The 15,562-nt window shown below is 34.8% G+C and overlaps 1 protein-coding gene across 1 annotated transcript in view; it reads right to left on the bottom strand.

The window, feature by feature from the left end:
- The window catches only part of Wnt5 (Wnt oncogene analog 5), a 649,366-nt gene that overhangs the window by 918 nt on the left and 632,886 nt on the right, over nt 1–15,562 (bottom strand). Inside the window, exon 10 of the mRNA XM_073990191.1 lies at nt 5,904–6,006. Coding sequence (XP_073846292.1) covers nt 5,904–6,006 — 103 coding nt within the window. The remainder of the gene's footprint in view (nt 1–5,903; nt 6,007–15,562) is intronic.

Here is a 15,562-nt window from a genome sequence, read left to right as displayed (position 1 = left end):
GATAAAGTAGAGTCCCAGCTAACATTTTGTTCAGAGTTCTTTCCCAATTCGGTCCGAATCTCTGAACAAGTTCCCGAATACGGTAAAAACGTTGTGTGGACGTGTCCACCGAAATTGTAAAGTTTTGTCAAAATGAACATTCGAGTTTCTACACGCATTCGTTAAGAATTCGAAAATAAAATTCTTGAGAAATTCTAAGAAAAATGTAGATTTTCGTGACAATTTCCGACAAATCTCTGAAAAAAAAAACATACGAAAACCGGTTGAAATTAGACCCCTCTTCGGAAAATTTTTCTAAGACTCTGGTAAATGTCGAAACAAGTGCGGAAAAAATCGAGATGTTTGATCCGAAAACCGGAAACTTTCTGCATGTTTAATTCGATATTCTTAATATTTTCGTAATATTCTGTCTTTTTTTCGAAAAAAAATCCAATCTAATATACAGATAATTTTCGTATGCTTACGTACAAGTTTGTACCTTAATTTACGGGAGAGTAACAAAGTCGCAACCTCATTATGAACTTTATAATACCCAAACTTTGAAAAAGGAGCCGCGTTTGAAATCTCCATGATTTGTCTAAGCATTTTATAACAAATCTGCATTTTCAAGGTTATGTTTACAAAACATTTACGATCTGCCTCTCTAACACTATTCGAATTCAAATTCGTTCAAAGTACTACAAAACTTTTGTTTTTTGAAAAACAAAAAACATACTGAAGGCCTTCGAAAGTAAAGGGTATTTTTAAATGACTTAAAATTAAAAAAAATTAAATGTCCTCTATAAGAGGAAAGAGTTCACCTATTTTTCTCCTCTGATAAAGGTCTTCCGATTGAAAAATGCATTTTGAAGACTGTCTTTGGATGAATTTTAAATGTATTTCTGTGAGAAGAATGTCGTTGAAAGAGCCCTATATGTTTTTTATGGAAAAAGTCATCCGAGAAAAATAGAAAGGTTGTCTATAAAGGCCTTGTTTTAAGGGACTTCCTGAAGGTCTTATATAGGATGCAACTCTTTTAAAGGTCTATAACATACGTTTATTTTCGAAGCATCTTATGCAGGGTTTTGCAACTAGGTGTTGAAACTACGTGATTAGTAAAAATGGAATGATACGCTTCAACAACGCACTGACATTATTAAAATTCACTACAAAAATGGTGAAAATCTTGCAGTTACAATTCGAAAAATTAAAGCATTTTTGGATCACCATGGAGCACATTGTCGGACAGAAAACCCCAGAGTTATTGTAGAGAAGCGCCTCCGACCTCAACGTGTGACTGTTTGTTGGGGTTAATGGTCCGGCAGTGTTATTGAACCTTACTTTTTCGGAAATAAGGTTCGATCAACAGTTAGGGGAAATGGATTCTGCTATCGAGATATGATTAATGATTTTTTTATAGACGGAGTTGGATGGTGTTGATCTGAACAACGTATGTAAAATTTCATGAAAAAGATATGGTCCTGAAAGTGTGTTGGAAGTGGCAAAACATGGTAAATGTTATGAACGGCTCTCATATAAATGGTATGTTTTTTGAAATAAGAGAACATATTTGAAGTAAAAACTGGAAGACTGTGACACATAAAGGAGTAGAGCTATTGTTTTTCACTAATAACCCTTTGTGACCCGACATTGCCTGTGGGCAATTTTGTATTTTTGTGTATTTCCCACATCGTTTGATATATTTATATATACTAAGTGGATGTCGGTAGGTTGATTTCAGAAGAATAAAAGATGGTAAGTACCTTTAAATAAATAGCTAGATTGGCAAAGTTATGATTGTTTAAATATAAGTAGTCGAATAAAAATTTGGACATGAAATATTGTCAAATGAATTTCATAATTGTGACCAACATTTTTTGAATAATCTTATTGAGATGTTGATCTAATAAAAAAAAAAACAAATATACAATTTACAGTTCCAATTAGTAGTAATAATTTTTAATGAAATTTGAATGTTGCCTGTGGTTAACATTGGGTTAATATGGTAATAAAGTGGTTACATTAGTGGAAGATTAAAATGCTGTTTAGTGGTATTCAATGAAGTACAAAGGGTCATTTGGAATGATTATTATTCGAAGATTGGACTTGAAGTAAGAGGAGATTGACACATTTTTAATGTATACATATACATATTTTATATTAGTGATTTTTAAGATATCAAGCGGATATCTGTTCAAATATCGATGATGATAATTTTATGTATTGGATGAAGGGCAATATTATCAGATTTTGAGTCTGCATACAAAATAGAAGATATTTTTCAAACGCTTCTACTCTGAAGAATGTCAATATGAGCACTTCAAATTATATGAACGCCACTATATATGATAAATATAGACCAATTTTTCATTCAATTTCCATCAATTTTCCTCTAGAATTAAACAAACTCATAATGAATAATAAAAAAATATAACGATAATACAAGGATTTAAGAAACAAACTTTGTTAATTTTTATAACCACAATAACCTAATGTTGCCCACGGGCAACATTTGGTAACTCGCAGAGGACTTATTTTTTGCTGCTACTAATCATAATAAATATGAAAAATAATTTTTTTTAAAGTCATCTTAAATGTTGGCTTTGCGAATAAAATCTTTTGAAAAGCTTTTGGAAGAAGACTATTTGGAGCTATCCTATAGGATAGGTATTTCGAGGAGAATGCACATTTTAAAGGTTGTCTGTAAAGGCCGGGCAAAATTATTCTATAGAAGAAAAACATTTAAATATTGGAATGAAACTCTTTTAATGGTCCTCAAAATGTGTTTTTCCTGTGGTACCTATGGCCAGACGATCTTATATTGAAAGAGTTTTTATATGTCGTCTTTGGGAAGATACAAAGACTATAGTCTGAAGATCGTCTTTCGAAATAAAACCTTTGAAGTTATTCTATGGGGAAAGGTGTTTAGAATATATTCTATGGGATAGACCTTTAAGGAGATATTTTAAAGTTCTTTAACGAGAAGGAGGCCTTTTAGTCTCCATGTCCATGTATGAAAAGAAGGTGTAGGGGATGAAAGGCACCATTTTTAATGTACATATTTAGCCCTTCGATAAGTGAATATGTTGTTCAAATTACTCACTGATCGTTAATGGAAGGTATGCTCGACCCCTACATGTATTCCAAGGAAATTTTGTGAAGAATCGTTTAAAAAATAGCTCAATCTGGTTGATAGTTAATTTTTTATTGAAAAATTAAACTGATTAGTACGTGAATTAGTGAATAGGTCCCCAGGCGCTTTGTACTGAAATTTGAAGAAATCATTTTCGTTTTGTTTGTTTTATTGTCTCATAAAGTTGTTTTTAAGGTGTAGTAAGTTTTTGGTTGGGTGCCACCGTGGTGCAATGGTATGCACACCCGCCTTGCACGCTAAAGGCCGTGGGTTCGATTCCCAGGCCAGGCAACATCAAATTTTCAACGGTGGGAAAATACCCCTCAGTGATGTTGGCGACATTTCCTGAGTATTTCAGCCTTGTAAAACTTCTCTACAAGTGATGTCTTAGGACACGCCGTTCGGACTCGGCAATAAACAGTAGGTCCCATATCATTGAGCTAACCTGAATCGGGGTGTACTCATTGATATGAGAGAAGTCTCCCTTGTCCCATCCGGGATGTTTGTGGAACAATTATATATATATTATAGTAAGTTTTTGGTTAATCTGTTTTTCTTCATCAATTTATTCTTATAATTGATCCTTTAAAAATTAATAATATCATATAAACAAAAACCTTTTTAAACGTTACTGTTCCTTTTAAATAAGTAAATAAACAAAACAGCCACTTAAACAATTTAATTTTCATTCTAACTGCAATGTAAATAACAACAGGCCCAAGGGGACCTATTTATTACCTGATATAAAGATAATTTTTTGAAATTTTGCCTGTTAGGGCGAAGATCATTTTTAATGATTTTTTATTAATTTTCTCGTTTAGAGTTAAGCTTGATGATCGGAAATTATTTGCAAGTGAAAAAGGAAAGCCAAGGACTCGAACCCACCAAATTACGTTACCTAGTTTCACTGGTGGTAAAGCAGATCTTCAGACGTATCGACTATGTAATGGCTTCGCTGTCCTAGAACTTTTCGTTTTTCAAATGCAAATATGTATGTGTTTTTATATTCGAGTCCTTGGCTTTCCTTTTTCACTTGCAAATAATTCATCAAGCTTAACTCTAAACGAGAAAATTAATAAAAGATAATTTTTATTCACTAAGAGTGCCATCGTGGTGCAATTGTATGCACGCCCGCCTTGCACGCAGAAGGTCGGTGGTTTGATTCCCCGGCCAGGCAACATCAAACATTTTTTCAACGGTGACAAAATACCCCTCAGTAATGTTGGCGACATTTCCTGAGTATTTCAGCCTTGAAAAACTTCTCCACAAGTGTTGTCTTATGACACGCCGTTCGGGCTCGGCGATAAACAGTAGGTCCCATGTCATTGAGCTAAATATGAATCGGGGTGCACTCATTGATATGAGAGAAGTCTCTCTTGTCCCGTATGGGATGTTGTGGAACAATGTTTTTGTTGTAAGAGTGCCATCAGACCATTTGCTTTTCGTATGGTATGTATCTGTTTTTCCGATCTGTAAGTTCTACTCTTCGTGTGATACATAAAAAAATGTTTATGAATCAAAATGAGATGACAACACATATGTGTCTTTTTTTCGATTAGAGCGCGCTCTATTCTCGTCTGTAAACATAAAGGGAACAGCTGTTTTGTTTGTTTGGCAATGATGTTGTTTACATTTTTAAGTTATGTCATACCAAAAACCATAACCAGGTATGATAGCAAAAATCATAAATTGTATGTAAAATGACAATTTTGTTGTACATATGAATTTGCATGTGAATATACTAGCTACCTAACACTATGTTTACATTTACGAAATCCACTCGATTTCAACTGTCAATTCCATTGCTCAAACGCCAAATGAAATCCAGTCGATTTCAGATGAGTTTTCATTTGACGTATATGCAAAGAAATTGACAGTTGAAATCGAGTGGATTTCGTAAATGTAAACATAGTATAACATACGAAAAATAGCAGATGGCACCTTAATCGAAGGGTTAAGTTGTGTCACTTTTTACTGTTGGGCGATAAATCTGAGTTTACCATAGTGTTATACATCAAATGCGAACATGTATTAACATTACCAAAGACAATTACCTATACTGTAGTCAACGCTGTAAATGTCGGTAATACTGTTCAATTCAAACTTAAATGTTAATTAACATAGGATGAAAGTGTTATAAAACTGTTTATGTATTTTAAACGACAACAATGTTATTTGGAATCGACCGACCCAAACAAACTTTTAATCTTTGGAAGTCGATTTTGGAGGGTAATGCAACATTTTATGCATATTTTAATCTAAAGATGTAGATCTCTCTTAAGAAAACTCAGTTAAAGTATTTTATCAGAGTAAATGGTTTATAAAATTATTACAAAAATGAGTTGCACGCCCGACTTGCTAAATTCCAACATACACAGTAATGACATTGCTTCGTCTAAGGATAATCTATATTGTTGCGAGACACATTCCTTACAGACGCATCTACAGTATGCTTGTGTTCGCAAAAAGTGCTAAAGCTATTAAATTGTGTTCTTGAATATAACTATGTATTGTTATCTTATTTTATCCTTAATTTCTCCACTATTAACTTTAATTGACATTCTTCTCCTTCTATCACCCCTTTTTGACACACATACATATATTTTCTCGTTACCGAAATATGCAAATACGTGTACTAAGTGGGTTAGTTATCTTTGATGTCAACAAATGCAGTTGGCTTGAAACGCATTTCTATATCGATTGTCTTTACATTGATGCATAATTTAATGGTTCATTGCCTGAATGCCTTCCTGTGGCAGCCAGCTAGCCACATAAACCGCAAAAAACTTACCAATTTCTCTTATCGATGACAACTGTTGCCAACAGGTTATCAAACTACATGAACCGGAAACGCCATGACATTTACATGTTATGCGGGTCTTCTTAATAACGGCCTGTAATGAAATTAAACGAGAGAGAAAGAGAGGGAGTTAAAAAAGGAAATTCAATAATAAATTAAATTTATGTGAATTATTTAGAGAAAAGTATCTGTTTTAAAGGACGCACAGAAAAAGGAAAATGTAAAAAGAAAATCAAATAAATTTTTGCTAAACTTGCATTAAAATACGATTGTAATGGTGACTTCTTGTTTTTTGTGTGTGTTGGTTTTTGTCCTTTGTTTTTAGAAGACCGATTTCATGTTGGGTATTAAGTCAAGAAAATTTATGAGTATGCAAAAATTTTCGGAGAAGTAGTTTTTGAAAGAAAAGTGCTGCTTTTTGGGATTTATTATTTGTTCCATTTTATACACAAAAAATCTAGGTGGAAAGTCTGAAGAGTTTTGGAGTAAATGCAGTTGGTTGTTTCACTTATGACACTTTAATGTGATTTGAGTTTCACATTAAAGTGTCATAAGCGGACATACATATGTAAAAATAGGGTCTCAATGAAAGGGAGTGAAAAATAATATTGTTATGAAAAGTCTATATTTTTTGTATATTTTCAGCATCAGTGAGAGCAACAACTCATTGATGAAAGCAAGCAGGACAGATTATTTTGGTGGGAGACATATGTACATATGAAAGTACTTTATTCTGGTATCAGAAATGATTTAAGGAATAACTTGTGGTGATTAACTTACAGACTACAGCAAGCAGGACAGCTTATTTTGGTGGGAGACATACATATGACAGTCCCTTATTCTCGTATCAGAAATGACTTAAGTAATGACTTGTGGTGATTAACTTACAGACTTCGAGACCTCTACTGTTCGATATTTAATTTTGAAATATTATCGTTATCAACTCTCATCATTCTTATTATATAAATATCCCTTTGTCATATTTACAATTCAGTATGACCATTATTTGGGCAAGGGGAAAGTTCACATGAACAAAAATTCCACTTTGCTGCAAAAAGTATTAAAGTCCAATAAAGGAGGAAATGCGTTTGCCATTTTCATGCTATTCAGATTTCATTTTCAAACTGTGTGATAGTTTTATCAATGATTTTTGTCTTTTTTTTTTTGGTTTTTGTTTTCTCTCTACATTAAACTATCGTCTCGCTTGTAAGCGTTTACGACAAATGTCAAAGAAATATGAAATCCTAGGAAAATTTATGATTTTTTTTGGTTTGCTCAGACGACACACATTCCCATAGAAAAACCTAAAAATGCATGCATTTTTCTTTTGCAACAATGGAATGGAATGCAAGACATTTGCAAAACTTCATTGCCATACCGTGGTGATTTTTTTCTCTTCACATCCACAATGACTTTGTTTCAAAGAAATAATCGTTAGAAGAAAAGTGGCAAATGCATCGAAAAGACATTGTCAGGGTTGAATGGTAGTAAAGGAAAAATAGTAAATGACAAAAAAATAAGAAATGACAAAAACAATAAGAATACAGCAAATAAAATGTGGCCAAAAATGCGAAACGAATTTTTATGGATTTTCTCCTATTTTGGTGCTGTTTCTTACTGCCATAGCTTTGTAAAGAAAATGTTACATTCACAGATGGAAAGAAGAAAAAAGGATGAACAAGATTTTCGACATTTGCAATAGCTGTGGAGACAATAAGAAGAAATTTTCAAGGATCTTAAAACCATGGCTGGATTCTCAAATGTGAGTTTGTTGCTTTGCAGGCATATTTCTTTTATGAAAAAATGCTTAGTAGATAGAGAGGAGACAAACGTTAAACTTTATTCATTCATCCAGAACGCTCATACACGCAATTGAAGGAATTTCTTACTCCATATTCGTATTTTTTGATACATGAATATAATTGTAGCTGCAGTACGTCTTATAAGCTTAGAAATGAACGCAAATGTTGCATAAAAGAACAACTTAATGCCTTTTTAGTGGCAAAAAAATGGGAGCCTAGAAAATCACATCAATTCTTTATTTTACTTAATTCAAAACAAGTAAAAAAGTATCAGTCGGCTTTGCCGACAGAGATATACCCTCAGCCTGTGCAAATTAAAACACTTTTTTCACAAAAAACTTATGTATTTAGGGGGTTTCAAAATTTTGGTCGTATGAACCGACAAAAATGTTGATTAGGATTAAAGTTCAAAAATTTGGTGGAAAAGGTACTTAAAGGAATGGACCGACATAGACCATGGGGGTGTCATAGGGGGTTTTTACACCCTTCGGGCTGTTTTCTCAAGAAGTTTGGACTTGCCCCAACTTTTACCATCGTAATTGAGGAAGCAAATGTAAGTTGCTTCAACAAAAATCAAAGTGATTCAATAGCAGGTCTTAAACTGAATTTATCCAAATATAATCCATATTCGAACCTGATCTAGTATGGACCAAATCGGTCACTCCCATCAAGAGTTATCGTGCGCACAATTTTTCCGAATATTTTTGAACTTTTGTGGTGTAGGTACCTGAAGGAGTGGACCGATATGGCTTATCTACGAACTTAAAGTAAGTTTGGAAACAATATTACGAAGGCCAAATTTTGGCCGGAATCGGCATTTCCGTTCGAGAATTATCTTGCGCTTCCACCCATAAACATGGTGTCATAGGGTTTGTTTTTCAACTTTCAGGCTATTTTTTCAGGAAGTATGGACTTGCCCCTGAGGAAACTTGTACCTTCGTATAGGGGACAGTGAATACACGATGTTACAACAAAAACCAAGGCGATTCGAGAGCAGGTCCTAAACTGAACTTTTCTGAAATTTTGTGTGGGAGGTACTCGAAGGAGTTTACCGATTGAGTCCATATTGGAACCTCATCTAAGTCTGGTAGAAATTTCATAATGTGCAAAGTATGGACCAAATCGGTTACTCCCTTCAAGAGTTATCGTACGCACAAATTTTCCGAAAATTTTCGAACTTTTGTGGGGGAGGTACCGGAAGGAGTGGACCGATATAATCCATCTTTGAACTTGAAATAAGTTTGGACATAATATTACGAAAGCCAAATTTTGGACCGAATCGGCAGTTCCGTTCGAGAGTTATCTTGCGCTCCAACCACCTCACACGGTGTCATGGGGGTTTTTTGCAACTTTCAGGCTTTTTTCTCAGGAAGTATGGGCTTGCCCCTAATGAAACTTAAAGCGTCGTATACAACTTGCGTAAACAAAAATCAAAGCGATTCGAGACCAGGTCCTAAACTGTACTTTTCCGAAATTTTGTGTGGGAGGTACCCGAAGGAGTGGACCGATTGAGTCCATATTGAAACCTCATCTAAGTTTGGTAGAAATTACACGATGTGCAAAGTATGGACCAAATCGGTTATTCCCTACAAGAGTTATCGTGCGCACAATTTTTGAACATTTGTGGGGGAGGTACCTGAAGGAGTGGACCTATATGACCATCTTCGAACTTAAATCGAATCTGGGCAAAATATTTCGATACCCAAAATTTGAACCGAATCGATTGATCCGTTCGAGAGTTATCGTGCGCACCAGCCTGCCAGACAGACAGACAGACAGACGGACGGACATTGCTAGATCTACTCAAAATTGTCTGAAACGGATATCGTACAAACATACTTGGGGTCTAAAACCATTATTTCGATGAGGCACATTTTTGGTCGTATCTTTAGCCTAAAGGCTGAGGGTATAAAAATATGGGGGTTATATCAAAACATGGACCTATGTGAACGATTTTTGGGGGATAAGTTTCGGGACCACTGAGAACCTCATATGTCAAATTACAGCTAGTTCGGTTAAAAATAGTACCTAAAATCCTCAAAATACCAAAAATTGAGATGTACCTTTATATGGGGCTATACCAAAACATGGACCAATATTGACGATTTTTGGTGGAGCAGTTGCAGGACTATTGAGAACCTTAAATGTCAAATAACAGCTAGTTCCGCTAAAAATTGTAGCTAAATTCCTAAAAATACCGAAAATCGGAGGGTTCCGTTATATGGGGACAACACCAACACATAGACCTATGTTGACGATTTTTGGTGGAACAGTTTCAGGACTGCAGAGAACCTCAAATGTCAAATTACAGCTAGTTCGGTCAGAAAATTTAGCCAAAAGCCTCAAAATACCTTAAATCGAGGTACCTTTATATGGGGACTATACCAAAACATGGACCAATATTGACGATTTTTGGTGGAGAAATTTCAGGACCACTGAGAACCTCAAATGTCAAATTACAGCTAGTTTGGTAAAAAAATTTAACAAAAATCCCCAAAATACGTTAAATCGGGGGAGAACGTTATATGGGGGCCATACCAAAACGTGGACCTATCTTGGAAATTTTTAGTGGAGAAGTTTTTTGGTCATTGAGAACCTCAAATGTAAATTTTCAGCTAGTTCGGTCAGAAATTATAGCAAAAATCCTCAATTGGAGGTACCGTCATATGGGGGCTATACCAAAACATGGACCAATGTTGACGATTTTTGGTGGAGAACTTTCGTGGCCACTGAGAGAACCTCAAGTGTCAAATTACAGCTAGTTCGGGTAAAAATTATAGCTAAAATCTTCAAAATACCGAAAATCGGGGGGTACCGTTATATGGGGACTATACCAACACATAGACCTATGTTGACGATTTTTGGTGGAAAAGTTTCGTGACCGCTGAAAACCTCAAGTGACAAATTACAGGTAGTTCTATTAAAAATTTTAGCTAAATTGCTAAAAATACCGGAAATCGGGAGGTACCGTTTTGTGGGGTCTATTCCTATTTTGACGGTTTTTAGTACAGAAATTTCAGGACCATTGACAACCTCAAATGTCAAATTTCAGCTAGTTCGGTTAAAAATTATAGCTAAATTCCTAAAAATACCGAAAATTGGAGGGTACCCTTATGGGGCCTATGACAAAACGTGGACCTATCCCCACCATTTTTGGTGAGAGATATTTGCAATCTTTTTGTACTGTTTCCGATACAATATGGTCCTTTTATAGGCTACTAGGACCTTTGAAATAATTCCTTTTTGCATTTCGTATGAAAATTTTGACATGTAGTTTGATGCTTTAACTCATTTTTTGAGTTACCCACGGTGCGCCTTAAGTAAATTTAAATGAAAGGTGCTTACACCTGGAAATTGTTTCCGGTTTCTGAAACTACAATGTTTATAGATGAGAAAAATAAAAAAAAACAAACAAATCGCCGGAGGTATTTTCAAATAAATCGCGTTCAAATTTCACATTTTTAGGGCTTTTTTAAGTTTTCACGATTTTGCTTAGAAACCGCAAGCGCTATCGAAATGGGAATAAAGAAAATGTTGTAGTAGTGAAAATTCTCTACAAGATTGTCCTTTATGATGTTTTCGTAGGTATTACCATTTTCGAGATATAGAAGTTCAAATTGGGACAGTGCACTGACTTTATCGCCTCCTTATAAAACAATGTCATGACTGTAATTTCCCAACTTTAACTTATATATCTCAAAAATGGTACAACCTAGGAACAAATAAGCCAATCCTGCAGAAAATTTTCACAGCTATAAGATATTTTCCAGTGCCATTTCAAAACGTCTTGCCGTTTTTAAGCAAAATCGCGAAAACTTAACAATAAAGCCTAAAAATGTGACCTGAACTTCTATATTTCAAAAATGGTAAAACCTAGGAACAAATCATAAAGGTCAATCCTCTAGAGAATTTTCACAGCTACAACATTTTCTTAAGCCCCATTTCGATAGAACTTGCGGTTTCCAAGGAAAAGTCTAAAATAAACCTAAAAATGTGAATCCCTCCAGCGATTTTTTCTTGTTTTTGGATTTTTCTCATCTATGAACATTGCTGTTGCAGAATCCACGAAAACTTCCCAGGAGTAATCGGTTTTCATTCAAAGTTAGTTATTTTTCTTAGATTTTCAAAAAAATCTGCCAACTTATCTGTAAAACTGTCCTATCAACACAGAAACAAATATTTACTTTTACTTTTTTTATAACAGGGGACTCCTTAGGATATGCACATAACAACAACATTAATGGAAACAACAACAAGGTTGCCTGTTTTTGTAGTGACAAACAAATTGTTCATATTGGTGCTATTATTGTTTTCGCAACTGTACATCTAATGACACCTTGTTTTTTGATCGCTTGGCCGCTTCCCTCAATTCTCCTTCTGGCTGAACTGAGGTATGTACTTATTAAAAGATACTGTACTTGTCTACTGTCATAACCCATACAGAGGTAGTATTTTATATTATGATAATACCCTTTTTAAGCTCTGCTAAAGATAACTCACGTTCAAATATTATGAGTATTTTTATACCCTCAGCATTTATGCTAACGAGGGTATATACACTTTCATACGGGCAAAATGTGCCTCATCGAAATAATGGTTTTAGACCCCAAGTATGATTGGACGAAATGTGTTTCAGATAATTTGGAGTCGATTGAGCAATGTCCGTCCGTCTGTCTGTCTGGCTGGTGCGCACGATAACTCTAGAACGGATGAACCTCAAATTTTGGCTTTCGTAATATTTTGCCCAAACTTAGTTAAAGTTCGAAGATGGGCTATATCGGTCCACTCCTTCCGGTACCTCCCCCACAAAATTTCGAAAATGTTCGGAAACTTTGTGTGCACGATAACTCTTGAAGGGTGTAACCGATTTGGTCCATACTTTACCCATCGTAAAATGTTTACCAAACTTAGATAATGTTTCAATATAGACTCAATCGGCCCACTGCTTCGGATACCTCCCACACAAAATTTCGGAAAAGTTCAGTATAGGGTAATCTCTCTAATCGCTCTGATTTTTGTTTTAGCAATTTGTATTTAATGCCCTCCATACGAAGGTACAAGTTTCATTAGGGGCAAGTCCATACAGCCTGAAAGTTGCAACAAACCCCTATGACACCGTGTGAGGTGGTTGGAGCGCAAGATAACTCTAGAACAGATCTTACGATTCGGTCAAAAATTTGCCCTTAGTAATATTTTGTCCAAACATAGTTTACGTTTGAAGATATGCCATATCGGTCCACTCCTCCCCCACAAAAGTTCAGAAATGTTCGGAAAATGTGTTCATACCGTAACTCTTGAAGAGAGTGGCCGAATTGATCCATACTTTCCACATCCTAATATAACTACTAGATATAGATCAGGTTCAAATATGGACTATATTTGTCCACTCCATCCGGTACCTCCCACACTAAATTTCGGATATGTTCACTTTAAGGCCTGCTACCGAATCACTTTGATTGTTGTTGCAGCAACTTGCATTCGCTGCCTCAATTACGATGGTAAACGTTTTTTTAGGGGCAAGTCCATACTTCTTGAGCAAACATCTCGAAGGGTGTAAAAACCCCCTATGGCACCATATGTAGTGGCTGGAGATCCACTTAATGGTCGATGTAAATCCATTCCTTTTAGTATCTCCTCCGCAAAACTTTTGATCTCTAATCCTAATGAACATTTTTGTCGGTTCAAATTCCCAAAATTTTTAAAAACCTCTAAATACATACGTTTTTGGAATATATATCTCTGTCGGCAAAGCCGACTGACACTTTTTTACTTGTTTTTATATCACACATACATTTGGTTAGCAGATTTTTTTAATGATTAACCTTAAACATTCACATGGAATATAGATATATGTATGTTTTCCCGCTCATTTGTAATAAAACAAATGTAATATTCAGGCACAAAAAATTAGTCGTTGTGAGTGTGTGGGAATTCGTTTTCCGTTACGATTATATCATGCTGTTGAGTGTATAGAAATCGAAATATCATAAAAATTTTTTATGTAACATTTAATAGTTGAGATTTATCCTTTACTTTTGACTTAATGACGTAAATACTCGTAGAACTCAACACTCAATATTACGGTGTCTATTGCCTTCATTTATGTTTGGCATATTTTTGTGTGTTGAGTGTGTAGATGTGTGGGTGGGTGGATGGCTATAGATTGTCCTTTTATTTTTTGCAAACATATGTTTAATTGTGTGACTGAGTTCAAATGTTATGGGGGGAGTTTTATCCTCTCCCCTTACCGTTGCCTAAGATATTGGTTTAAGCATACTCCTTGATTTCACACACACACTTGTCTGGGTTCAACTTGCAAAGAATGATTTTACGTATTGTCGAATCCTTATTCTCCAGCAAATTTATTGCAATGCATATTCTTGTTAAAAGTTTGCTGCATACTTAGTCAAACACATGTGTAAACGTGTGTGTGTGCACGCCTGGAAAAACGTGACAAATTTTATGCGAATCTACTGGGAGAATGTACGCGTGTGTGTCCTATGTTCCTGTGTCGAAATGTGTTAGCATGTTAAATTGTTTCCTTTTTTCAACACCTTCGTAGCAACACAAAGAGTATCTTTTGCAAAGTGGTTTCTTTTTCTCTACTTCATCATTGTATAAGAGTGTGAGAGCTTTTTTGTGGTTTGATATGTCATTGTGTAAGGGCGTGATTCTTTTACTTATTTTCATGGTATGCTTTGTAATGTTATATTCTTTAGGAAAAAAACGGTATAAGAAATCGAAATTCAGTTTCTTTTTTGGGGGGGAGATTAAGAATGTGTCTTTTGACATACCAAATCCACCGTCTGTCTCATTTCTTAACGAAAAGAAGTGAATTTGGGTATTGTATTTAGATTGGCATGGAATACACATGGAATAACCCAGCAAATTTTGTGGGGGAATATTTTTTCACAAAAGCAAGAGCATTAAGCGAGTCTATGTTAGGAGAATGAATTTATCATCATTCATTCTCCTAACATAGACTCGCTAAAGCTAAAGGACATACATATTAACTTGAGCCCAATGAAGATTCACATACAAATAAAAGGCCTAACCTCCTCTAAAGAGACCAATTGGAACATGATTTCGTTTGGAGGCTCTTTATAATGTTTTTGTAACAAATACTCTATTTGAAACCACCTATCAACCACCTAAGCAACTTTCTTGTATTGTTTAAATTTTAAATTACTCACAATTGCCCGATGCACTCCTCAGTCTCTCAATTTTGTTGCTGGGACATAAAATTCCCTTTATATGAAAAAGAAAAAGCACTCCAGTATTACAAGGTGAAGGCTAACCTTAATATCAGGTGATTATGTAGTGAAATAAAATCACTTTTCACTGAATTTATTCACTTAAGCTTTGTGTTATTTAACTTACAAATGAATTACCACGAAAAGTCAGCAAAAGGAAAAAAACTCGAGAAAATAAATGCCACAATATTCCTTTTTCCATGAAAAAGCACTGGGTATTAAATAAATAAATAATTGAGGTAAGTTGTTGATATTCCCAGCACACACCTTCCTCCTGCTCCTTACACACAATTGAGTATATATATTTCTACTTTTTCTTCCATCACCGGATCACATATCAAACAACTAACCAAAAAAAAAAAAAAAAAAAAAAATACATTGACTTTGACTGTGCAGTCTTTGTGCAAATACGAATTAATACAGATATCCATTTCATGATATTTTATTTGGGGAAAAGTATTTGAGTTTCATCTTTATTGTCTGACCCACTTAATTGTAAGGGATTTTCATGCGAATAAATAAATTCACAGTGTTCAAATTTCACTAAGAAAATATATTAAAGTGATCATGTGAAAAGCAAATTTAAAGAGATAAC

This window comes from Musca autumnalis, unplaced genomic scaffold (assembly GCF_047663935.1).
Source record: "Musca autumnalis isolate F117 unplaced genomic scaffold, ASM4766393v1 scaffold_5, whole genome shotgun sequence".
In the NCBI taxonomy this organism is placed as follows: Eukaryota; Metazoa; Arthropoda; class Insecta; order Diptera; family Muscidae; genus Musca; species Musca autumnalis.
Note: the sequence above shows the minus strand (reverse complement) of the source record. Positions and strands in the feature narration are given on the sequence as shown.